The following is a 27,792-nucleotide window of genomic DNA, read 5'->3' as shown; positions in this document are numbered from 1 at the left end:
ATATGAGCAGATAATATTGCCTGAAACACTTCAGAATCCATCCTGCTGCTTTTGTCTACAGTCACATCATCAATAAATACAAAAGAACCAGTTCCAGTGGCAGCCATACATGCCCATGCCATGACACTACCACCACCATGCTTCACTGATGAGGTGGTATGCTTTGGATCATGAGCAGTTCCTTTCCTTCTCCATACTCTTGTCTTCCCATCACTCTGGTACAAGTTGATCTTTGTCTCATCTGTCCATAGGATGTTGTTCCAGAACTGTGAAGGCTTTTTTTTTTAGATGTCGTTTGGCTTAACTCTAATCTGGCCTTTCTATTTTTGAGGCTTACCAATCGTTTACATCTTGTGGTGAACCCTCTGTATTCACTCTGGTGAAGTCTTCTCTTGATTGTTGACTTTGACACACACATACACCTACCTCCTGGAGAGTGTTCTTGATCTGGTCAACTGTTATGAAGGGTGTTATCTTCACCAGGGAAAGAATGCTTCGGTCATCCACCACAGTTGTTTTCCGTGGCCTTCCGGGTCTTTTGGTGTTGCTGAGCTCACCAGTGCGTTCTTTCTTTTTAAGAATGTTCCAAACAGTTGATTTGGCCACACCTAATGTTTTTGCTGTCTCTCTGATGAGTTTGTTTTGATTTTTAAGCCTAATGATGGCTTGCTTCACTAATAGTGACAGCTCTTTGGATCTCATATTGAGATTCCAAATGCAAATAACACACTTGAAATGAACTCTAGACCTTTTATCTGCTCCTTGTTAATGGGATAATAAGGGAATAACACACACCTGGCCATGGAACAGCAATTGTCCCAGCAACAAATAAAACGGGCCCCAGCACCGAACCCTGGGGCACCCCTGTGATGAGATCTGGACGACTGTCCAAGCCAGTACCTATACCCTGAATGAGCGCCCTGTGAGATTAAAATGTATAAATGCATTACTGTTTAGGGCTTCCATCATTTTGCAATACTTATACTACACCATTTAGTTCTGTCTAGTTAAGCAAAATTAATATATATTTACTATCATTTCATCACATTTTCAATATTTGAAACACAAACACAGAACATTGCTGACAAACTAATTTTATTTCAAAACTGATTAAACAAAGCAAGTAATGCACATATAAAGCATTAAATATACACTTGGTAATCAGAAATATGAAACAAGTATGTTTTATTGAATCTCTAGATGTTTAAATTTATGTGCTGAAAGACAACCAAAGCTTTTCTCACTAATTTGTACAAGCAGAACCAAAAGCAGAACTTTTACAGCTAAGACATCGCCAAGGAACAATGGCAGAAAGTACCACATCATGTCAGCTTGAGTCTTTGGACCCAGTTGTTCCACAGCTAGACAGGTTCATACAAATGTTAACAATTTGTAGCTACAGTGATGACTTGATAAGAGACTTTTTACCATTTGGTACCCTCACAATCAGGGGCAGACTGGGGTCACTGTGGCCACTGAGCGCAGTCTGGCCCTAGTCCATACACAATACTTATGTTTTACAGCCAAACTAGTCTAAATGCGTTGTGCTAAAAGTTAGACAAATATTTTTTATCACATTACAGCCACCCACCTGACTAGCATCCCCCTCCCGGTTATGCAGACACGGCTCTCTCTCTGTCATTCACTCACTCAAACACACCATACTTGAGAACTAAAGTACTGTAGGCACTCCCCCAGAAAAAAAAATGTAATTTTTAAGACATAAATGAGGCATTCTGGTGTACTCTGAAGATAAAATAGAGGGAAAAGACAACATTGCTTCAGATTAAAACTTTTTTTTTGAAGATTTAGTATTGACTGAGGTTCCTATCATTGTACTGGCAAGAATGGATGGAGTGTATGACCTGGACCAGCCTTCACCATGGGCCTCTTAGGTCACACTTTCTTCTTCCACCACTCCTGCCCTATTCTCATCTGTATCTTAATAGCTGTAGTCAGATACTGAATATGAAAAGACACTGCCACATGGTTGAGCTTTACACATGTCCTGAGATTTTCAGCCAACTATGATCATAGAATATATTAGCCTACCTATTACAGCAGGTAGCACACACACTAATCACTCCTCTCCCTCGTAGACGGTAGTAAACACACTAACGTCAGTGCGTCACTTAAGCACCACGCTGTACCGGGCCGGCCACTGACCCATCGGGGAAACTCCCAGTTCCCCCATAGGCCAGTCCGCCCCTGGTGGCTGCCCTAGAGTACCAGCTGTTCTGTGATTCTCCAGATCACACAGATGGCCAGTCCGCCCCTGCTCACAATGACCAACCAGTCTGACCAGCAGTGACACAGGAAATCTAGAAAGAGATGCATTGTTCTGTTCCTGAAGGTAAAAGAGAACAATGGAATCACACACAGTCTGACACTGTGTGCAAAATTGAAAGAAAGAAAACAAACATCTGTATCATGCAAAAGCAGAATGTTTACTGGTAACTTCCATGTAATGTAATATTGATGATGAATGAACCCATCAGCCTTAAAATTCCTGCATTTCTTCATACTAACACATTGTAATGCAGGGTAGTAGATATGGCGTGAATAAATAATAAATATACCTGCAGCTCCTGAAGTTACATGCATAAAAGAAATTACACAAAGTTTCTAGTGCACTAAAGAAATGAAGCTTGTGTAGTCCGATGTATTTAGGTTGGCAGCAAAACAGACAGAAAATCATTTCATCATCATTGAACCTGAATGTGTCTGTGGACCAGGACCAGAGTTTCTCTGGCTCCCAGTGCACACAAGAAACTGTGCAATGTCTTCTGCAGGTCATTTCTGGAGCTCCATACATACAGTACACACAGTAGCTTCAAAACTCTCATTCAACTGAAAACATCTTTATTTACCAGAAATTAACAGTAACTCACACAAACAACAGCAATGCAGAGAAATCTAACAAAGCAAATCAAGTGATTTTATAACTTGCTGTCAGAGCTGAATGTAATGTAATTCAGACATATAAAAAATAAAAACAGAAAGAACCATAATGTCTGTTTTGTGCACATTCAGGATTTGTTTTGGTTTTGTTGTTCTGCAGCCATTCAAGGCTGTTTGGAACAGAGTTTCCCCTTAAAGACTAAAGGTTTTCTTCCGAGACTCCAAAACATGAAACTGCAGATGTGTTGGGACAATAATCCCAGTTTTTCAGCATTATTACACGTGTAAAGCCTCTAACCAAATGAGCAGCTTGCATGAACACACCAACTTAAAGCTGAAAGAACACAAACACAATAAATAAACAGTCAGTGCTGAATGTAACAGTCAGTTTGTGTGTTTGTAGTTTTCTATATGTAATGATGACATAATGATGTTTCTGACCTATCAGCTGAGACACCTCCACCCCTTCCTGATGCTACTCTGAAAGTAAAGATAAAACAGCGAACATGCCCGTCAGAAGAATTACTGATGACCTCACATTTAGCCAACATTCAGCTAGCCATTTGGCTGTCTGTGCTGTTTACTTTGACCAAGTCTGGTGATATTTTAAAAAGAAAACATTGTATAGTGCTGTTTAATCATTTAAATTGAGCCAGCGCTGCAGATTGTATCATTTTGAAACTGTAAGGCCACGTTCAGACAGGGACAGGCAAACCGGACACCGGTGGGGGTCGTGCGTTTCTGCACCGTCTGAATACGCACTAAAGTATGTCAATTTGTAGAATACCAACTAAAAAAAATAGCATACTGCAAAGATGAGTATACAGACCATACTGTATACATTAAGCATGTACTATGGAGCGGGGGCAGTCATGCTTCACCTTTCAGTGCACTGTGTAAGCAGCAACCTTAAACACAGCTGATGATCAGAATCTGCACTTTAAAACACATTTGAGGACAGCATTTGGCACGTTATGATTTGGTACTTTCATCCTCTACTGACCTCAGCATGACCACAACCAGGACAGAACTATCTGTGATACATACCACGTGGAATTTTGTCTTTTAACTCCCCTTCCTGGATCACGCACATGTACAATGCTCTGTCAGAAGAAAAGACATACAGTACGTCCTGTGTTAGAACTCTTCAACCCCTCTTCAGTGGCAGAAGAGGCTGTGAAAGAACATGAAACGGGGAGGAAGAGTAGAGCTGTTCGGGACTAGCAGCGTGCATGGTGGAACAGGTCAAACCTTTTGTTCTCATCAACACTTTTTGCTTAAATAGTCACTCTAATTCCCCACCTTGATCTCCCTCTGACTCTAAAAGGAGTGGAGCTAGGAGGATCAGCTGGACAAAGAGAGGCACCTCCTGCTCTCAGACCAGTCCAGCATCCTTGGCCATCTGGTAAAAGGGGCCTCTTTGAGCGATGAGATTCGAGGGATTGTCGAATTCTGTCATCTCTCCCTTGTCCAGCACCAGGACCCTGGAGGAGCCAGAGCACCACAAAGAAGTGTGAGAACTACATCTACTATGCAGCATTTGTGACCATGACCACGGTCTGTATGAACACCAATGGACAGGTGTTAACAAGTATTCTGTAATGACTGTTAACGTGTGGTGTACAGTACCTGGTGTAGTCCATGATGGTGTTAAGGCGATGAGCTATTGTCAGGACGGTGCAGTCCTCAAACTGGGAGCGGATAGTAGACTGGATGAGGTTATCTGTTTCCATGTCCACAGCTGCCGTGGCCTCGTCTAGAACCAGGATCTTGGTTTTCCTCAGCAGAGCTCTGGCCAGGCACAAAAGCTGCCGCTGACCCACACTGGAGGGAAAACACAAGTGAGGTGCTTACACAAGCTGGAGGTAGCACATCAGCAAACACAGCGACACAGACGATCTCCTAATAATGGCTAAAGTTCAGCATCTGTGCATAACTCTTGTTCTTCAAGAACAGCTAGCAGTACAAAGGGTTAAAAAAAACAAGTGTGCGAATGCTTTTTAGTCCAGTGAATCAAACACTGAAGAGTGTTAAAATACAGCATCACCAGCTAATTCAAATAAAAGCAGTGTGTTCATGTCTGGTTCACCTGAGGTTCTCTCCTCCTTCACTACACTCATGACTGAGTTTGTTGGGCAGGCCAGACACAAAGCTCTTGAGATGGGAATACTCCAGAGCCCTCCAGATTTCCTCATCAGAGTAGCTGTCAAAAGGATCCAAGTTCATCCTCAGAGAGCCTGAAAACAGCACCGGGTCCTGAGGAGGAAGTTTTGCAGTTGAATATTTTTTATTTACATGTTGACATTCACATCAAATCTGATTGCTTCAGGTAAAACAGACCCTGCTTTCCTGATAAGTGCAATTTCATTTGGGCTGCTCCGAAAGCTGTCGATGTGGACTGAACAACCAGACAAAGACCACAACAGGGTGATCTCTGTGGTGTTAAGGCAAACCAGCCAACCACAAGATTTTATTCAGGAAGTGATCTTATAATTGATCTGTGTAAGCCATGTATGTGCTTCTGCAAATCATTTGGTAACCACAGTAACACAAACAGTAGCATTGTACCTGGCGTTAGCATTTATTGTTCAGATGTCTTTTAACTCAACATGTTCTTTTGCATCCTCTGCACTGACCTGTGGTATGATGGTGATTCTGGAGCGGAGCTCATGGAGGCCCAGCTGAGCAATGTCCACCCCATCAATGAAGATTTGGCCCTCGGCTGCCTCAATGATCCGGAACAGCCCCAGTGTAAGTGATGACTTCCCAGCTCCCGTGCGCCCAACAATCCCCACCTGACACAAACAAATGATGGGATGACAGGATGTTATGTTTACAAAGATATAAGATACAAAAATATATCAAATGAATTTAGTTTGATCTATTTTTTGTAATCAACAAATTATTATCCTTTTGTTCAGATTGCCCATGTGTTCTGCTACAAAACATTCAGGTGTAAAGTCCATCACAGAAGATAGAAAAAGCTCAAACATTTGAACTATCAATGGCAATGCAGTGTGACTGATATTTTCTGTCAGCCTCACCTCATTTTACTGTCAGGTTCTCATCCACTAACATGAAATCTGGTTTGCCACCTGCATGTGAATGCAACATTTCAGGCCACAGACATACTGTCCACATACATACATGGACACTGAGAATAGTGATTGAAATGCAGACCTTCTCTCCTCCGTTAATGTTGAAGGTGATGTTGCGTATGGCTGGGTCCAGATCATGGCGGTATCGAAGGCTGAAGCCTCTGATGTCTATGCAGCCATGAGTGGGCCACCCTGATGGGAGACTAGAGAACTCGTGTTTCCACTCAGCCTGTTGATCAGAGGACACACATTAAAAATGACATGTGTCACAGGTGAAATATTTGTGAGAAGTGAGAAAGAAATAAAAAGTGTCCAGCGAGAATTTGAAACAAGTGAACAAATCTGTAAAAACGGTTTGTGTGTTTTTCTTTCTAATTAAGAGTGAAACAAAATATATATATAAATATATGTGTTAACTACACACACTTTACTGTTACAGCTGCTCATGAATCATTTATCAGCTCACGGCACGTCTGTGCTGCACCACCGGAACTCACAGAGAGCAAAAAGGAGCTGGTTGTTGATACTCATCCATTCATTCATTCATTCATTCATTCATTCATGTTCATGTTACTGATATTCAGTCAGTGTGTAGCACAAACAAACTTCTCTTTTGTTTTCTTCCTTTGTTGAACTCACTGAGTCAGTTGTGATCTAACACAGTTTATGGCTTATAGGAAAAAATGTGTGCTGTGTCATCATTTTATTTGCATCTAATTATCACTATCCATTGAGAAAAATCTAAATACACTCTCCAGCTGTTATCTTATGTTTTGTTTCAATCCAGCACCATGAATAAGTAAAAGGACCTCTAAGGTTTGACCCTGGATTCTTGGTTCTTTGTACCTCTTTCTCTGTGTCACTGTACTCTTTCACTTTCTCTACAGCAACTATGTTGGTCTCCACATCAGAGGACATCCTCACCAGCCAGGTCAGAGAGGAAGTCAGCTGCACAGAGCAAAGCAGTGTTTGACTCATGACAGTCACATCTACACATGCAGAGAGTTTTATTTGGTTTGCTTTGAGATTTCTGTCTGCAGCACACATTGGAGGTGAAAAAACTCATTTTGAGTTCAACTCAAAAGGTGTCTGTCTTTCTAAAGATCAGTAATCCGTAATGTCACATGTGTGAATTGCTACAATACTCAAGTGAATATAAATGAGATTTGTATGAACTAAAATCATATGGGTCCAAATTAATATAATTTCTTTAATATAAGGAACAGTTATTGATGGAGGTGAAGGTGTGACTAATGTCTACCTGGAGGGCGTAGGAGATAGACAGCCCCATGATGCCTGGACTGAGGCTCTCTCTGGCTATGACCGCAAACAAAGCAGCAAATGTGACGATGAAGTTTCCTACAAACTCCAGGCGAACTGCCAGCCACCTACACACACACATTCACAGACATGATGAGGAAAGAAGGCACATTTAGTAAAGACATTTAAATAGATCAAAACAATTCTTTAAAATCTGTAGCACAGCTTTCTATACTCACTGCAGCAGGCAGTGTGGGAAGACAGAAGTAGTTGGGTCACCAACCTGTTTGCTACTATGCTTGGGTAGTAAGCCTTCTGATTGTGGTCCACCCGCTGATCACTCTCACAGATGAAGCGCTCCTGTTCACCAAACGCTCGAATGACGGAGGTGCCCAGCAGTGTTTCATTGAAGTGGGTGTAGATGGGTGAGCGGCTGACTGACTCCAGACGCTTCAGCTGGCGAGATGATGCCACATAAAACCTCTGGACAGAGGAAGGACAGAGACATCTCACAGCTTTATTAATATCTAATAACCAGTTAGAATTAAACACGATCCAGATAAAAGCAGCAGGACAGTGACACTTTGTTTTTTACACCCACAGCAGATCCACTGTCACATGACCTCCCATATGAGAAAAAGAACTTGCAACGAACCTGCACAAAAAAGTAGAGCAGGCCCAAAAAGGGAATGATGATTGCTACCAGCGGTGTGGCAACCAGGATGACGACACAAGCAGCCAACACGTTGAACATGGAGCCCATGAACATCTTAATGATGCTGGGGATCACTGAGTCAATGGTGTCCATCTCCTTGGCAAAGCGGTTCACCAAGTTGCCGCTAGGGGTTCGTTCAAAGAAGGACATGGGTGAGCGCAGGACGTCATACAGCATGGACTGGTGGAGGAAGCGAGACGCCAGGATGCCCCCGATGGACATGGAAAGAGAGTAACCAAAGACTGCTACACCTGCAAGAGTTTTATTGATTTGCAAAATATGTCAGAAATGGGAGAGAATATTCACAGTGTGTGTATGATCAGCTGTGAGATGGAACGTTGCTGTGAGTGGATGTGTGTTCAGTGAAGACACGAATGACACAGAAACAACTGCTGCATGTCTGTACAATTCTTTTCATGATCTCTCATGCCCAACAGCTTTAATGTGTAGTTTCTGTATTGTGTATCTGCCACCCCCCCACCCCACCTCACCCTGGGACACGCCGAGTGCACCATACACCCCGAGTCTCATCTGTCTGTTAGGCTGCGTGCCGTTAACCACGGGGTCGTCGGTCCACAGGCTCAGCCAGTAGTTGGAGAACAGGGAGAGCAGGTGATGGGTGAGGAACAGCAGGAGACTGATGAAGGACAGGAGAACTCCGATGGCTTTCAGATAGGCCCAGAACACAGACAGTCTGACCTGGGGAGGGAGGAGAGAACAGCTGCACTCAGGCTGTGTTTGGGACTATCATATACGGCATATTAATATGTGATGAAGAATTCTTTGCTCTGATGTGGTGGAGCATGTCCACACTCTACCTACCCGTCCAGTGCTGGCCTTGTCAGCCTCTGTCAGCTTGCCCACCAGAGGATTCTTGGTGTTATTGCTCAGTACCTTGGCCTCCTTGTCCTTCTGGGCCAGTTGGGACACATTGCTGTCACCCAGACTGCAACATGGAACAATTTACAGAAACAACTTGTTCTGGTCATAAACACTTAAGTAATGAGCCTGATGGGTTTGTTCTCGGTGATTTAACAGAATTTGTAGCACTCAATACATTTTTCGTACTAAGAAACTGAAGACCTAATTAAAGTCTGAGTTTTTACATCAACTCAGTCACTTAATTACGATAATTTAGCCAAGATGAGATGACAAGAGCATGCATGATCTTGTTGAGCTCGGGTCAAGAACAGACTTGATTTTTGAGATTTCAAAAAAAGAATACTTAAACTGACAATGAATTACTCTGTGTATCTAAAGCCTTATTTCTTATTTGTCTGTGCTGTAGAGCTCCAATGCTGTCCAGTTCCACTTACCCAACAAGAGGAGTTGCAGAGCCGTTCTCTAGCCCTTTGGCTATACTCTTTGGTTCAGATTCTGAAGGAAGGAAACAAAACATCTGCAACCACTGCAACAAACAACTAAGATACAGTAAATTCATGAACCAGATTTCACAACTCTAGTTCTTTAACTCTCCGTGTTGAGATTGAGGAAAATCTAAAAATACTTTGTTAAACTTAGGTGCATACCTAAATTTCCACAAGACACACAATCATCAAGACTCTGTAAAGTGCAGTGTGCCTCACCACTGTGCTCGACAGCACTGTATGTCCGCAGAAACTCTGAGAAGGCTCCCTCTTTGGCCATGAGCTGCTGATACGAGCCCATCTCTGTGATCTCTCCCTCCACCATCACCAGAATCAGGTCGGCCTGGGGCAGGTAGCTCAGCCCGTGGGTAACCAGCACACGTGTCTGGACACATCCACACACATTTAACATGCTTGTGGGGTGGTGATTCCTGTACCATTTCAGTAAACCGTCAGTCTCATAACCCATTGGCTATCATCTGCTCATGACCTTGCCTGGTTTCCAGAAAATGGACAGTGGGTGTCTGGGCCAAGACTTCCTCTGCAGCAATTTGATATGTGAGAGTGATGCAAGAGACACATTCAGCTAATCTCTATAAACAGATATCCACATATGGATGGAGTAAAAGCTGTAAAAACTGACAAACTGCCATCAGATCAATCAGTTGTCATTGCTTCACCTGTTTGTATTGATACTGTACCTGCCTATAACAACAACATCAATCAGTGTGTATAATTTGCAACAAGCAGCAAATTGAAAATATGAGAACACACACACACACACACACACACACACACACACACACACACACACACACACACACACACACAACACACACACACACACACACACACACACACACACACACACACACACACACACACACACACACACACACACACACACCTTATCCTTCAGCAGTCCCTGTGGGCCGATGACTTGTTCAAAGATGTGTTTTCCAACATGACTGTCGACAGCAGACAGTGGGTCATCCAGCAGGTACACAGCACGGTCACAGTAAACAGCCCTGGCCAGGCTCACCCTCTGCTTCTGACCTCCAGACAGATTCACTCCCTGTACAGAAGAGAGACAAAGACATGCATGGAACTTTATCCATCAGGCAAGCGCTCCTGGTTGTCCCAAAAACAACTGTCTTGTCTTCTTGATCCCAGAAAAGTGCTTTAAATGCTGACATCTTCAACAGCTAGCAGCAGCCGTATCACTCTGCAGATAAACAGACTTGTGCGCTGATACCTTCTCTCCAATCTCAGTCTCGTCTCCAGCAGGAAGAATCTCCAGGTCAGGCTGGAGGGCACATGCATCCACCACACGCTGATACCAGGCCTCCCTCCTCTCCTGACCAAACATTATGTTGTCTTTCAGCGTGGCATTCTGGATCCAGGCCTGCTGGGGAACATAGGCCACCCAACCCTGTGAAGCAACGCACACAGAACACAAACATTGCCAATTTCATGTGTGTAATGATGTCAGACAGAATTAAAACAGGAAAACTAAGTGACTGCTTCTACCATCACTGGCAGAACTCTATGATAGAGTGCACTTTATGTAGAGGAATTGTAGTGAAATAATACCTGTTCTACTTTAAGCCCTGAAAATCTGAAAATAAGACAGCATGTTGGAGGAGCAGCAGACAGAGAGGTTTCAGTGCATGCTGTCTCACCTTGACCGTCACAGTTCCTTCTAGTTTATCCATCTCTCCAAGCAGGGCAGAGAGAAGTGAGGACTTTCCTGAACCCACATGTCCCACCACAGCCACCAGAGAGCCTTCTGTGATGGAGACATTGAGCCTGCAGAAACACAGCAAGATTTAACGGTTCACTTCCAGCTAAGGAAAAACCACGTTAAATAACATAGCCTAAAAAACACATCTAATATTGTTAATACTGATATTGTGGGAGAAAACACATCACATGAGTTTAATATTCTTATATGTGTTATGGAATTTTCTATCCTTAGGTTACATGAGGTCACATGTGGGCCTTGAGTCCTCAGCAGTATTAGTTGTTTGGCTTTGGTTGAGAACAGTAGGTGCCAGTCTACCTCAACACTGTGGTGGCCAGGGTGGAAGAGACCTATTCCTGCCTTCATAGACATAATAGATAGCTTGCCGTTGATGTTCCAATCTGCGTAAACAGACATCTGTGTCTCCAGACTAGAATATGCTGCCAATAACACCTGCATGGGTAAAAACATTCTCTTAATTCTGGGCATGTAGTATTTGTGGTGTTATCTTGGGGTTTAAAGTCTATCCACCAGGATGAGTTGGGCAGAATGTGAGACAGACTCAGGCACTTCTGATGTACTTTGAGAGTGTCTCTAATTCTCCTTGGCGACAGACAGACAGACAGACAGACAGACAGACAGACAGACAGACAGATTCCTGAGGAAAGATGACACATACTTCTTGAGTGTTGGTGATTCAGTTCTGGACCAGCTGAAAACTCCATCTACGATGGAGATACTGTGCGGGGCTGAGGAAGAAAGAAGTGCTGCATTTATATACCTGCCTATGCAGAAAACACAGGACAGAGGATCTACACAGCATAATGAATCTTCAATTCTGAGAGGAGAGGAGGGGAAAAAAGAAAACAGACTCACAGCTTGCTGATGCTTTGTGCTCCACACTGTCTTCCTGCAGCTCTTCATGTGATAGAAACACTCTCAGTCGCTTCAAGGACACACTGGCCTGAAGACAAACACAGAGGGAGTAAAACCTACAAGGACTGACACCTGAACCTGGTTTAGCCACTGTGTGACTGTACAAACAGTTTGTATCTGCACACTCTGAATCCTGCAACAGACAACAATAAGACTTCCTGACAATATTTATCAAGTCATGTTAAACTTTTAAGTTTAAAGTTTAACATTAGCTCACAGCAGGCTGCCATCCACTCATCCAAATGGTCACCATGCTTCACACTACAATAAAAGTTCACACGAAACATGTAACACAATAAAGAATTTGTCCACATAAATTACTGATGAACAGATTTGTCCCTCTGCGCTGTAATGACATCTCTCTTTAAAACTGCATAAACCAGGAGAAAACAATAAGAAGTGATTTAGTGCAGACTCAGATGGTCGCTGTGGACCAAGGGTGGATAATATCACCACAGGTGAGCATCTTAGCCTGCCCAGACATACCTCATCCTCCTGGTTGCCCAAAGATAGTGTTAAACCCTGGTACACCTGTTTGCAGTGTTTATTAGTACTACTTTCTACAGAAAAAATACTTCCAATTGACGTGCTTTTTTTTACATGTACTGTATAATACTACCATTACCATGTTACAGTCTTTTCTGTAGTCATGTGATTTCTATCATGTATGCAATACATGCTAATGTAATGAAGTATGGCATTAAAGAAATCATAATTTCATAATTAGATTTCTCTTGGAGAATGCTGATAAAGGCCTTTTGGACCAAAAGGTTCCAGGAACCAGTCTCATCTGAAGAACCATGAACACTGTCACCCTCAGCAAGGTGAAGGCCATTATTTGACAATAATGAACTTCTCCACACCTTAGTTCTAACTACATGAAAATCAGACATGAAAGGTAATGCTATCCAGAGGAACACAGGAGACGACTGATTTTGTCTGAGTGCTTACAGTGTAAACAAAGGCACACTAACCTGCACCATACTACTGATGACCATTGGCAGCATGTTGAGAGGAAAGCGGAGGATGTTGAAGAGCGCCAGTGACACAAAGGCCTTCTGAGCATCGAGCACGTTGTGTTCGTCGATCAGCACATACACAGTAAAGGTGGACAGGGCAACCTGCACAGTGACCAGGAGGAGGGACAGACATTACAGAGAGACACAGAGCTGAGAATGTGTTCTGATGATATGCGTTTCTGTTTGCATTAAATGAGATGGCCAGATATAATAAAACAAAATGAAGTATATGATGCCATGTCCAGATGATGAGCTCCTGTGAAATTTTGACACAAACTATGCATTTAATTTCTACATTGTGTTACTCACCAAAAAAGGTGCACAGACCCAGGTGAAGGTGGAGACTGCACCCAGGTAGGCGGCCTTCTTCAGGACCTTCAGCTCACTCTCACGGATTTCTGACACCTTGTCCTTGAAGGCCAGTTCCCAGGCGTACAGCTTCAGCACTTTAATGCCATTCAGCATCTCATTCATCAGCTTAATGCGATTGTCTTTGCTCTTCATTTGAGCCACCTGCTCGACACACACAGACGCACATATAAAATATATACAGATAAAAGCCACACAAAGTTGAACTGTGAATCCTCAGTAGAGTTGCACGATACCCACGGTACCCGCGGTGCCAAAACGTAACCGTTCTGACAGTACTACCGTGGATTACTATACTACCGGTGCCAGTCTCCGCTACATAGCGGCTGCCTCCGCTCTCCTCTCGGCTTGTTACTGCATGCTACTCCCTTGTAAACAAACCAACATGGCAAGTACTGCAGCCGAACTACACAGCTGCTGAATGATTGGCTGTTTGCCTGTTACTGGTGACGTCCGGGGATATGATAGGCTGTTTCCACATGCTGGGTTTGCCCGTCTGTTAGCTGATTGGCTGTTCGTGTGTTTCTGCTGACAAGAACGAACTCCATGAAGACAGTTCCACTTCGATAGAAATTCACTTCAAAACAAACACGCACGGCTTACAGTCACAAACAAGACTCTGCCGTGTCGTCGTCATCAGTGGCAACACTAATTTTGCTCAAAAAACCATCATACACTAAACAAAATTATAAGTAATTAATACGTATTTATAACTTGTACAAATGCATTGCAGTTCATAAAAATAATTTTAAAAAAAGGCAGGAATATCGCGATAATACCCAGAACCGTGATACTTTGTCTGGTATAGTATCGTGGTTACTCATTTTGGTATCTGACAACTCTAATCCTCAATGCTGACTGACCATGAATGGAAAAAAGAAAAAGTTTGAATATGACCTAACACAATGCACAGGTCTGTGAGCCTTCTGAACATTAAAGCTTTACAGTGTCATGGATTAAAGCAAAAAAAGAAAATTGACTGAAATTTGTTTGCAGCCAAGTCATCTTCCCCCATTTGCAATTTGTGAAACATTGTACAGGTTACATTACTTGACACATGCTAAAGAAATAACACAATGCACCACTCCACACATAACCATGTTCTCTAATGCAGCTATCAACTTTAAATATTTGAACAGGAGGATGATCTGAATAGCTGTTCTATTCACATCTATTTCTCTTTTCAATTTAATTTTTAATCTATAGAAATCAATTGAGACATTTTCTTTGCAAAGCCTGTCCCACATCTTCCTCTTTCAAATAATGGACAGGACATGGGTAGCGTAGCTTAGCTTGAAGCATAAAGACTGGGAATAGGTGGAAATGGTTAGCTCAAACTCTGACAAAAGATCTAAATTATGTAAATCAATAACCAAGATTTGGAATGATGAACATATTGGATTTGATTTGTTCAAGTGGAACACAAACAAATATTTGAAAAAAACAACAATTCTGGGCATCATTCAATCCTGTCATGACAACAGCATCAATATCACTAAGTGTTAGTAACTCATGGAGCCAGAGGGGAAGGAGAGAGGCTGAATGAAACTGTTTACACAGATATATTCCAGACAAAGTCCAGACTGTGTCAGACGAGTGTTGATAAAACTTTACAAACAAACTCTCAAAATGACATCACAGCTCTGTGACGCAGTAAAAATGAACTGATTAAAAAAAGAAAATCAGCCATCAGCCAACACTTTTTTTCCCTCCTCTTATGTACAGTACATTGATCTCTTAAGTGGCCTCTGTGAACTCTGAATGACGGAAATCCGTCATAGTGACTGAGAACTTTAATCCATGCAGTGTGTGTGTGCGTGCATGCGTGTGTGTGTGTGTGTGTGTGTGCAAAGTTTTACTTGATAGGTTTTGGTTTTCATGGCGATGACAGCATTTACAGGAACCATCAAAACCATCACAGCCACTCCAGCCAGCACAGATGGACCCAAGTTCTGCACAGCAACAGATAAAACACATCAAGGAAGCATTCTATTTACAAGACTACAGTCTGTGTGTGTGTGTGTGTGTGTGCGTCTCTCTTTCTCAATTCAATTCAATTCAATTCAATTCAGCTTTATTGGCATGGGAAACATATGTTTACATTGCCAAAGCGTGACACCAACAAAAAGCACAGATAAATGTTTTAACATAAAATACAGGAGTATGAAATAATAATAATTAAATTGTTTAATATGTACAAAGTTAATTATTAGGAGGAGACAGTCTCAGTCTGTCCTTCCTGTCTGCTGGACCTCCTTCTGTGGTCGCAGCAGTTCAGAAATCTTGCAGCTATGTTTGCACATTGCTGTACTTCACCAAGCAGGTATGGACGTTTTTGGATGGGGTCTAGTGTCTCAAAGCCTTTCTGGGTGTTTGTAATTTGTGGGAAGTATATGTCTCTGATGTCCTGGTATAGTTGGCAGGTGGTATCTCTCTCTCTCTCTCTCTGTCTCTGTGTGTATCTCTGTGTATCTGTCCCTGTCTGTGTATCTCTCTGTGTGTCTGTCTGTTTCTCTATCTCTGTGTCTCTTGTGTTCCACTTCTCTGCATCTTACTCCGTCTCAGTCCCTCTGCCTCTCACTCCCCGATCCCTCTCTCTGCGTCTCACTCCCACTCCCTCTGCGTCTCCCTCCCACTCCCTCTCACTGATTCTCACTCCCTATGCATCTCACTCCGTCTCACTCCCTCTGCCTCTCACTCCGTCTCACTCCCTCTGCGACTCTCTGCGTCTCACTCCCTGAGTCTCACTCCCTCTGCCTCTCACTCCGTCTCACTCTCTCTGCTTCTCACCCTCTCTGAGTCTCACTCCTACTCCCTCTCACTCCGTCTCAGTCCCTCTGTGTCTCACTCCCTCTGCCTCTCACTCCGTCTCAGTCCCTCTGCGTCTCACTCCCTCTGCCTCTCACTCCGCATAACTCCCTCTGCCTCTCACTCCCTCTACATCTCACCCCCTCTGCCTCTCACTCCCTCTCAGGCTCACTCTGTCTCACAGAGGGTGTCACTCCCTGTACAGATTGTAAAGCCCTCAGAGGCAGAATGTGTTTTGTGAATTTGGGTTGCTCACGACCAATACAGTGCTTCCTAGCACTGATACTAAACTACACCCACACCCACTTATGCTGACATGTTTTTCTAAGAGTTGCACATTGCTAAACAATGAAGTCAAAGTCACATGTCTTTGTTGCTGGAGAGCTGCAGCCCACACCGTGGCTTCATCTTGCAAAGACAGGCGACCACAATGTGAGATTAGAGTCTATAAAATGATCATTTCAAGTACGAGTGGAAACACCAACAGGCCAAAACATTTTTCTACGCAACATGGAACAGCATAACAAGCCTAAGTACCACTGATTACCAGGGTAAATATCCTGTTATAAAAAGATTAGCACCATGCAGGCAGACCCTGTCTTTTGACATTGTGTTCAGACAGAGAGCTTTCAGCTTTCAAGCTGAAAACCTGTGTACCATTCAGTAAACTGCTCAGGAATCAATAGGAAAATTGATAAAGAATTGGTCCATTAAGCAGAATCAATAATGGCTTTGGTATCAATAAAATCTATCAACCGGAAGACATTATCACATCACTGCAGTCTCAGTTACAGTCTGTAATGTCCTCCCCCGTCTGTACCTCTTCATGGAAATGTTGTTATGCATGTGAACTTGGACCTGTATGACAGTCTAGAGCTACTCTGTATTCGTACCTGCCATAGAAAGTAGAGAGCCAGCACCACCTGCAGAGGGGCAGACCATATCATGTTGATGTAAGTGATGAGGTCCATGAAGCGCTGAGCGTCCACCGACATAAGGTTAACGATCTCTCCCACCGTGGAGGTGCGGCGTGCTGCACTGCTTATAACCAAAGCCTGAAAGAGCACATCGAAAGAGGATATAGTCCCTGAAAAGGTTAGAGTCCAGCTGCAGATTCACAGACAAAACCTGCATACAACTGACCATGAGTACAATATGGTAAAATATCATGATGGCTAAATAAGTCAAGTAACAACTTCTTGCAGGGTGAAAACAGAGGAAGGATAGAGCAACTTTAAAACACTTAATTGTTGCAGTCTGTGTCTTTATGTCCTTTCTGAGTCTTTACACTATTTGAAATGTGCCTGTACCTTCCTGTAGACAGCTCCGATGATGGCGGTGCGCAGACGCATGCCTGAGACAAAGCAGACGTGAAAGTACTTCTGGAGAATGAGTGACTGTACACAGGTACATATGAAGAGCAGAGTGGTGTAGAAGTATCCTTGCCAGGATGGGGCATTGGAGTCATTGACGAAGCGGATCAGCAGCCTGGACGGGATCAAGTAAAGAAGTTATTACCATTATTTTTACACTTAACTGTAATGGAATCAACAAACTGTTGTTCAGTTGCTTGTCAGAACCATTTCAGACATTGTCTGGGTCTTCTCCACACATCAAGTCTACAGAGGAGTCATCACTACTTCCTGTGCGCAACCTCCACAAATACCGTAACTAAAGGTGTGTTCAGGTATGTCGGTCGACATGACATGTCAAGTTTACCACTTCAAGGGGCAGCAAAGTTGTGAATACTAGTAGCAAGATCCGTGAAAGCATGTATGAAAGTAAGTAACCTTTCATTTCAGGACAAGGTTTTAAACAAACTTCCCTCATTACTGCTGCAACATTTTTCAAAAGAAGACCGTATCAAAATATTCTGATGTAGAAAGATTCTTTGGATATGAAGGAATGTATCAGTATGCTGTGTCATGTTTCCTTTATCTGGCCCCTGTGCGACGCTTGACAGGTTTGTAGAGAAGTAAACTGGAATAGTGCTGTCCAGCAGATTGTTGGAGCTCTGGAAAAAAAACTCACTTGTACACTGATGCCTGAGTAACACAGAGCAGAGTGGGAAAATCAATATGGATGTGTGCAGTGAAGGAGTACCACAGAGGATTCACCATTCACACTTAAAAGCTGCATTGAGGTCTGTTGTGTTGTTTTGTGTCACTGATGCTGATGCGGCCGTCTCAATGATCAGATAAGACAGTTCTTACAGTAAAAACATGTAAACACCTGGCCTGGTGCAGTTCAGGAGGTGTGTGTGTGTTTAGAATGATGTTGTTCCACTTGTGTATACTTTGACGAGGCGCGATGACAAGACTCATGTTCATGTTGTCCTGGTGATTAAAAGTTCCAAAGCAGAGTCAAATGAAGACAAAACATGTAAAAAATGTACATCTTCTTGAAAGTCTTGTTCTTAGCCTTACTCACTTAGTCACAAATGTATTTTGTGTCTATACAAATAAAATTTGATTTGATTTGACATTACACGTGAGTCAGTTTTTAAGATTTATTTAGCAGCAATATATTTGAACCATTTTAACTGCTACATTTGAACTTTTGAACTGCTCTTTTTTCAAAAGCCTGGACTGCATATAAAAGTATATACTGTCCTGCCAGGTGGGCAGTAACGTTTGTCGTGTTTCCCCAGTATGTGACATGCATTACAGAGTTTACAAATAGCTTTTGACATGTCCAGTTCTGCTTTTCACTTCAAAACAAAAAATCCAAAATGTGCCCACATTTTCGACTTCAAATGTGCTGGTGGAGGTTTTATCTCCGAGCATCTTTGCAAGTTTTCCACCATTCTCCGCTTTCTGGGTTTTTTTTTTTTTTTATCTTCTTCGCTTTCTGTTTAGGTTTTTCCCGCACATGGATATGACATCACATTACTAGGTAGTCGAAGTAAAACATTTCGCCCCGTGGAGAAAAGCAATAACTTTTTCCCACCTAGGCTTATAAACATAAACTAAAATAAAGCATTTAAATCAATTTAAAAATCTGAAAAAAATAAATAAATAAAAATATCGCACTTCTTATGTGAATCGATTTTTTCTCCTACCCCTATTTGATATATTAATAAATATAACAAATATGAAAATAAATAAAAGTGCTTATCTTTGTTATTTTTCTATGTTCCTCTTTACAGATCTCTTTTGTATGACACTCCACACGTCACACCCGTGCTGCTATTAAAGAACGTCTCTGCTTATTTCAGGGAGACAAACCACACACAGCATGTTACTGATGAGTGGTGTTGGTGTCAGCGTGTTCTATTGGTTGAGCCTGTGTCAAAGGCAGTTCATCCTGATATCAAATCTCATTTTATTGTGCTCTGAGCTGTTTGCCATTAGAATACATTCCTTTTCTAACACCTGCACACATCAGAGCCATTTCACACCTGCTCCTGCATTGGTACCGATGTTACACTTGACAGAACCTGCATCATGATGGCCCTCACATAAAATCTATGTTGCTTTTGTTCCTTCATCTCCTCCACATAAAGTAACTTGAAACAAAATGTCACACATAAAACAAATGTGGTTATTGTTCACAGCTGTACAGAGGCCCAGCTTCTGCCTGTCCCCTGAGGTTTAGACTGTGAAAAGGTATATATGTGGTCTCCAGATACATCAATGATACATTTCCATTTCACATGAATCAAATAAAATGAGTGGATGTCTCTCACCGAAGGATCTCAGGCCCAGCAAACATGAGGATGTCCTGGATGATCTTGTAGAGGCAGGAGATGAGGAAGTACGGCCCAAAGGTCAGGCACAGTGCCCAGAACAGGGATGGCTCTTTTGTCTTCTGGGGGGGTTTCACAATCAAGATTTCAGACTCTTCCACAGCTTGGCCCTCTTTGCTCTCACTGTGCGGGAGCCGCTTAGGGGAGTACAAAGTCTTCTGCTCTGTCCTGGAAAGAGAGAATGGAGGGAAAGGCAGAATGCTTTGAACATTATGAAGAAGATTTACAGTGGAAGCGGGTCCCCTTTCATGAAGGCCGCCATTGAAACACTGTTTCTACAGTAGCCCAGAACAGACAAACTAAATACTGACTCCAGATAGTGTTGTTTCTTCTTTACACTAGGAAGGTGAAGGTGATGTGGAGTTTGCAATGCAGCGACCACACCACTAGATGCCACTAAATCCTACACACTGGACCTTTAAGTTATTGCTTTCTTCGTATCAGAAATGCATTGCTGTACCTGCGTGTAGGCTACTCTATGACTACATAAATGAAATGCAGAAATTTTACAGCAGATCAGTTGCACAGATGAGTGCACAGCATATCATTACGCATAGTTTTTGGACATTAGTTTCTGGACATTGCTCAAAGTGAGATGCGAGAAAAAACGTGGCAGATGCAGATGGCAGAGAGAAAGACAAAATGGCAGAAAGGTCAGAGCCCAACTCAGCAGCAGAGAGAGTGGTTTGGTACGGTATAGGCCATTACTTCATTTACTTATTATTATTTTATTATTATTATTTATTATTTGTCTCGTATTAGTTTGTCCTCCTGTTATTGACATAATGCACCAATATAGATATTTGAATGGTTCAAACCTATGTGTTTTTTACAGTGAATATTGGAACGTCATTTTGGAGCAATTTTGACAGCTCTAGCACTTATCACAGTTAGCTACTTGCCAAACATCTAATCCAAACCTAAATTCTGTCTTGAACTTTGTGCATGTACAAAGGAAAAATACTGCTATTCCCATGGACACTGGATCTGTTGGTGCACTTTCACTGAGGTAACGATCCTGACCTTTTGACCTTTTGGCACTCTGCATTCCAGCGACACACCAGCTGTGGAACCACTCTGTGGGAGCGGTCCTCAGGGTTCAGAGACCACAGATCTTTTTCCTCCAGTGGGCGCTTGTAGCCTATCACCATCATCCTAGTATACAAGGAGAGAAGGAGGAGAGAAAGGTTTAAGTCCAGTGATACAACACAAAGGATCTGGACATTCAATCTGAGAACTACACGCATGCAGGATGGTCATGACAAGACAAAGGGAAATCAAAATACAAATGAGTCACAAGATGTACAACAGCACATCTGGGTCTGCCCCAAAGAGAGGCACTCAGGGGGCCTCCTAATCAGATGCTCGATGATGCAGCGGTTGCACTCCGAGCTCCTAACCCTATCTCTAAGGCTGAGCCCGGCCACCCAGCAGAGGAAGCTCATTTCAGCTGCTTGTATCCACAGTCTCATTCCTCTGGTTACTAACTACCCAGAGCTCAAGAGCATAGGTGAGGGCTGGAATATAGATGGATCATATAATGTGTAACTATAACTAAGCAGTTGATTAGATAAATGGTGATGCAGGTCAGGTGGAAATCTGAGAGGGGCTGCAGTCGCTTTGGCCAGAGGAAATAAAACATGAGGTTGCACAATTCTTTCCAGGACAGAGATGCCTACTGAGCTCACAATGCACTGGCAAAAACTCTGAAGCAAGTTTGCACTCACTTTCACACAGACAGACAGACAGACAGACAGACAGACAGACAGACAGACAGAGAGAGATGAGCAAAATTTCTCTGTGGGAATGAAAAAGAAACGTCTGAAAGCATCAACACATCCATGAGAAGCTGATTCTTCTATCTGAGACAGTCTAGTGAGAAGATTATTTGGATTTGGATTATTCAGCACTTCCATGATTAAAGGGTTACTTTTTTGTGTTTCTTGCTGAGCTGCAGTAGAGGGACAGTATCACAAAGCGCAGATATGAACATCCAAAATGAAACATGAATATTTTGCTGATTTCTTTGAATCTTCTAAAAATATTCAATCAGACAAAGACAACAGGAGAACTAATTAGACTCCCTGAAACATAAAGTCTTCTGTGGTGTCTGTGAACACACCCAAAGACATTAGCGGTCTGCTCACCTGGTGATCCACCAGAAGGTTATCCTAGAGAGAAAAGAAGCTCCAGGCTCAGGGCACGGATTCTGAAGACAAAAACATCAGAGTTAACCAAACCCTGAGATACAATCTGACAATGAGATGCACAGATAATATATGGGTTGTGTATTCATTTAAGATCAGCTGATTAGTGCAGTGATCACTGTCAACGCACATTTAACTCAGGCCAGGCAAAGACACTGTGTGAGGTGAGACAGTGGCGTGCAGCTGTGACAGCTCAGCGCTCTATGAAAGGGTTCGGTGTTTTTCCTGGCAGAGACGCACTGATCATTTCAGTGAGCGTCATTCTATGATAGATGAGCATCACTCCTTTACTTTTCTGATTATTTTGTTTGTTTGATGTTGTTTTCTTCTTCACGAGGACTTTGTCTGTTTGTGGCATTGCAAACAACAACTAACAAGTAAACATTTAGAGAGAAGTGTCACTCTTCTGTGTGATGTCATTTTACCGAGTCTTTGACGGACTGGGAGAACAGGGGCAGCCGGTCCGTCAAGCAGGACAGGAACAGAGCTATCAGCAGCAGAGCATAGTAGATGTAGAAGGTGGTGTACCTCCACACACTCATTGTCAATAGCTGAGAATTAAAAATCACATAGCTTTAAAAGTCATGTTCAACCCATGAAACTTGCCAAAACAGTTAAATATCCAAAGGTTTGTTACAACTTCATTCAGACTATCAGACTGACCTGGTCCAGGGCCTGCAGGATCTTAGACCTGAAGGTGACTGTGGCGCACAGCAGTGCAAGCAGCCAGTAGATCAGCATGACTCCAGATGACTGAACCCCTTTCATCCGTTCATAGTGAATCAACAGGGTGGCCAGCAACTGAAGCGCGCGCACACACACACACACACACACACACACACACACACACACACACACACACACACACACACACTTGATGTACAAATACTTGAAACAAACTTTGTGTCCATAAAATGCTGTGGTGTTGAAAAGGTTTGTCTAGTCTGAAATGATCTCTACTTGACAGCTCTGCTCTTGGTTTGTTTTGGCTGAGGCTCTACCACCACCTTCCCAGGTTTACAGTGTTTTTAGTGGCTCTTTCAGTCCAACCTCATCTCAAACACACTGAATAAACTGAATATCCCGTCAGGCCTGGGAATGCCCTGGGATTCCACTGGAGAAAGGAGGTTTACCTGCTGCAAATTTAATCTCAGTGATGATGCAAATGAAACTTATGTGAAACAAAATAAAAAGTTTAAATCAATAAATTGAACTCATTCACTGCCAGAAACTTAAATTTAAACTAGAGTAACAACATCTAAGATGACAAACACTAGAAAAGATTCAAATAAATCTAAACTAAGTTTTGCTCTGACAAAGAGAAAATCTCACCATGGTGAGGCCAAGTAACGTTGGACTGACTAGGTGGACAGGTGCGGGGATATTGCTGCCATGACTTCTTTCCCAGAAAGAATAGAAAACATCTGACCAGCAGATAATCCACAGCAGCAGGCCGACAGCCTGTGGAGAGAAGAACAGCTCTCAGCTTTTTTTTTCATTATTGTTAGAGTGAGGCCGATGACATTGTGATGGTTTACATGTTTTGATGGAGTCATTGTTGCATGTGACATAAATATTCTGTATACTGGAGCTCTTATTCAGCCTTGTTTCAATACACAGACATGTTATACAACATTGTGAAAAATAAGAGGAAGTGAAATAAAAACAGTTAAAAACATTGGACACCAAAGGAAATCTGTGACTTAAATGCACACAGCCAGTCTGCAGTGTGTTTGACAGCTTATACCATGTTATCCAAATAATCATCCACTGCAACAACCATTATGTAGTCAGCAAGATCTACCATGACTAGCTATTTACCCTTTTCAGACTAACACTTTGACACTAGTCCAACTCATGTCAGTGGCCTATTTGAATGGGTGCAAGCATCAGCTGATCGTACATATTTATACATCTGTTTAATGTCACTGGGATAAAACACCCAGGATCAACACAGGCAGTTAAAACAGGTCTACGTGCTCCAGGCAAACTTCATGCATGAGTACTGTAGCTGCTCTGACTGGGCAGTGTTCATGTGAATGGGATGCCCAGTTGGGTTGCTATCCAGGAATCTGATTGTACTGTGAGGTATAACATTACAGCTCCTCACTAAACAGACTCAGGTGTACTATAAGGATAGTGTTTTTTATTCATATCACAGTTCATTATTCTAGTAAAAAAAGAAATCTTTTTTTATTGATTGACATGCAATCAAAAAGAGCTCAGATCAATATTCTGCACTTTATCTGCCCTTTTTAAATTCATTTTCAATTCATTCAGGTGTTGCTGCAGGAACATGACACGAGAGCCTTCAGGGCTTGCAGCTCTTATGTAGAATATTTACAGTTCCTTCATGTACAGTCTTCAGAGTGTCTGCTTTGCTGGTTTCCATCCATGACTGTCTCAAGAACAAAGTGACCTGGTTACAGCATTTCTCAATCACAGCACACTACACTACACCACACAATGCACTACTGAGGATTTTTAGACTTTTAGTTTAGTTGGTAAATAAGGAGTCTGAACACACGAAAATGACTCTGTTTAACTGAAAATGCCAATGAAATCCTTTCACAAGAAAAGCACTTGGGTCAAAGTCTACTTTATGATCACTAATACAACTGGAAATTGTTTATCTGCAGCTTCAAAGTAAGATTAACAACCAGTTTGTTACCTTGCAGTTCACTGGGAGGACAATTGGTCTCTGCTGTCTTAAATAAATCTTGATCATTGTAACCTTTTCTCTTCTTCTTCTTTTTTTTTTTATTTACTTATTATTTGTATGTGCTTTTGGTTTGGTTTGATTTTGCTTGCACCTAAGAAGTGCAAGGGTGAGGTGGTCGGTAGTGTAGTGGGTTAGCGTGTCACTCCACCTCTCTCTGCCCCCTGCTTCCTGTCTATCTTCAGCTGTACTATCATTAAAGGCATAAAAGGCATAAAAGGCCAAAAAAAATAAAAGAAGTGCAAGGGTAATACTAATACCTTATTATTTTGTAATTTAGTTTTTACAGTCAATTTTGTACTGTTTTCTATTAATGTAAATTAATGAGTCATGTTCTTTGGCTGTAACTTGTATTCTTGTTAAATAAACATTTGATCACAAAAAATGATCGTTGTAACTGTTCAATACAATACAAATTTAAAAAGACTATTTAAGTGTGTAAGTAAAAAGTAAAAACAGACTTTGACAGACAGTGAAATGTTGGTGGAGCATCTGTGGAGGCGAGGGAACATCTAGAACTGGAGGTAGAGGACATGAGTACTACCATTGCTTAATTGTCTGAACAACAATAGCATAGTTGTGGTGGCATGTCCTCAGCATTCTTCTGCAGAGATGCCCCCTAAGAAAAGCAGGTCACATGACCTGCCGCTGGTGCCGCTGCTCACTGCCACTATTTGAGTTCACAATAAGAAAAACGACAAGACAGTCAAGTGAAACCACTCACAGTTTTAGCTTTGTTGAGGTGACTCATACATATGTAGCCACGGTTGTGGCTGCGGAGGTAGATGAGGTAGATGGGTGCACAAATCCAGAGGTAGAGGCATGGCAGCCACACCAGGACAGTGTTCTGGAAGCACTGGGTGAGGTCTGGGTTAGCTGTGTACCATGTACGGTTCCAATCCTGGTGGAGGGAAGAATTAAAGAGAGGATGAAGCCAAACCAAAAAAAGTCCAATTCTGAGCAAACATGACAGACACACAGCAATCAGCTACTAAACCAGACGCTCACTGAGGAATGCTGTCCCTGTTGTATGCATGTAAAGCTCTCATATTAGCAATGAAACACTGTTCACTCACACACACACACACTTGTGTGAATCGATCATAGATGACTCAGGCATGTAGAAAGATATTTTGCCTCTGCACTTCCTCTTTGCTTCATACTTGAACTGCTTCAGTTCATCCTCTATTGCACCTTTTCTCTCTTAAGCGTACCTGTCTAAACTCAACTGGTGAGCCAGGTGCTGTTCAAGGTTTCTGCCTTTTCCCTTGCCATCATGACTGATGAACGCTTCCAGGTTGGAAATGTTGAGTCAGTCTCGACCTGCTCATGGGAGAAGTGTGCGAAGATGACTTCTCTTAGAATTTGGCACTATATAAATACAACTATGAAAATAAAACACCTGCTCTACCTCCTGAGCCACACATACACATACTTCAGTAGGACGTATGTGTGGTGGGTCAGATGATCGGTTCGATCCCCGGCTCCTCCAGTCCGCATGTCGAAGTGTCCTTGGGCAAGATACTGAAGCCTAAACTGCTTCTGAAGGCTGAGTTGACATTGTGGCACCTTGTTACTGCGGTCTACTCTCTGCAGTATGTTTACTGTGTGACAGCTGACTTATACTAACATGCTAACATGTGTCACAGTGTCACAGCTCCGTTATGACAGCACTGCCGGTGCTTCATGTCGAGAGACAGCAGTGTGTTCAGCCGGTGCACAGGCTCCGGTCGCGTCGTCAGTTGCTATGTAGTTAGCTCAGGTCTGTTAGCATGTGCCGGCAGCTAACAACAACCAGTGTATAGCCAATAAGATGAAGACCGTGAACGTGAACTCACCCAGAATGGATCGGAACTGTCCAGACTGCAGAACTTGCCGAACCCCATTCGTTGTGACGTAATGGAAGTTCGGGTCCGGACTGTTTATGGATCACAGCTGTAACCTGATTTAAGGCAAAGCGGAAACTTCTTCTTCTTCTTCTTCTTCTTCTTCTGTGGATTAGGCGCACTACATGCTCTGGTGCTCTGCTGCCCTCTACTGCTTGTTAGTGGTGTGCGATACTGCATATTTTGGTATCGATCCGATACCAAGTAAATACGGGCCAGTATCGCCAATACCGATACTTTTCAATGAATAAGGTAGATGTCATTTAATTGCTAAATCTCAATTAATTTTCATGACCGTAAGTGTTTTTTGTGATGTTTTCTATTTTATTATTAAATAGTTAAAACCCTGGACAGAATTAGTACAAACTTTATAATTAAATAGAAAATGCTTTATCATTTTTTTTTCTGAAAAATCTTAAATAAAAAGTACTCGCAAACTAGTAAACAAGTTAAAACAACCAAGTACTGTTGAGGAACTATAATACAAAAATTTTATTAAAATATTCAACAACAAAAACAAGAACTGGTGAAAATAGAAATAATATGTAAACAACTTAACAACCCCTAACGCCTTTAGTTAGTCTGTGTTTTGGTTACAGGTTTTTGTTCAAAAACAGTATCAAATTAATTAAATAAATTAGCAAACAAGAGCGGAACTTAAAGTAAAAAAAATTATCTCACAAGGCTAGTATCGATTCGATACCGATACCGACTTGGTATCGATACTATCGACATTTGGATCGATCCGCCCACCACTACTGCTTGTCCCTTTGACACTTGTTTAGATTTTCAGAAACTGTGCAGATACTCCCTCTGTTTCTTCGTTTTTGTCCAGTTTGGCGGGTTCTCAAGAAGAAAAGAGCACCTGTTATTTCCCTAAACACTTTCCCTTTACTTCGGTAGAAAACATCATGAGACCAAGGAAAGATATGAAGGAGAATTCAGAAGGAGACCATGGAGAGAAAATGACAGCATCCATATCCACATATTCTCTCTCTATCTTTTCTATTTTTTA

At 42.3% G+C, this 27,792-nt stretch overlaps 1 protein-coding gene across 12 annotated transcripts; it reads right to left on the bottom strand.

Moving 5' to 3' along the window:
- Positions 1-1,076: 1,076 nt before the first annotated feature.
- abcc1 (ATP binding cassette subfamily C member 1 (ABCC1 blood group)) lies at positions 1,077-26,896 on the bottom strand. 12 transcript variants are annotated; one of them, XR_003462768.1, is made up of 34 exons: positions 26,730-26,896; positions 25,616-25,792; positions 23,505-23,633; positions 22,836-22,973; positions 22,598-22,723; positions 22,113-22,174; positions 20,989-21,120; positions 19,906-20,133; positions 17,528-17,705; positions 17,111-17,272; positions 15,269-15,361; positions 13,350-13,553; positions 12,996-13,142; positions 11,962-12,049; positions 11,765-11,834; positions 11,024-11,150; positions 10,597-10,773; positions 10,249-10,416; positions 9,561-9,726; positions 9,291-9,351; positions 8,797-8,920; positions 8,466-8,673; positions 7,915-8,225; positions 7,543-7,742; positions 7,261-7,387; positions 6,846-6,947; positions 6,082-6,228; positions 5,538-5,696; positions 4,991-5,157; positions 4,531-4,725; positions 4,204-4,385; positions 3,949-4,004; positions 3,343-3,381; positions 1,077-3,235 (listed from the first exon to the last, which is right to left on the bottom strand). XR_003462768.1 is itself a non-coding variant. In XM_010755057.3 (31 exons), the coding sequence occupies exons 1-31, from the start codon at positions 26,775-26,777 to the stop codon at positions 4,277-4,279; spliced, it is 4,530 nt and encodes a 1,509-aa protein (XP_010753359.1). In that variant the 5' UTR covers positions 26,778-26,896; the 3' UTR covers positions 1,077-4,276. The 12 variants fall into 12 exon arrangements, 1 of the variants encoding a protein (XP_010753359.1); XR_003462764.1 differs by having other exon boundaries at positions 3,949-4,385; XR_003462767.1 differs by having other exon boundaries at positions 1,077-2,347; positions 3,949-4,385.
- Between the last annotated feature and the right edge of the window lie 896 nt (positions 26,897-27,792).

The sequence above is a fragment of the Larimichthys crocea genome, chromosome VIII, assembly GCF_000972845.2.
Source record: "Larimichthys crocea isolate SSNF chromosome VIII, L_crocea_2.0, whole genome shotgun sequence".
NCBI classification, from domain to species: domain Eukaryota; kingdom Metazoa; phylum Chordata; class Actinopteri; family Sciaenidae; genus Larimichthys; species Larimichthys crocea.
Note: the sequence above shows the minus strand (reverse complement) of the source record. Positions and strands in the feature narration are given on the sequence as shown.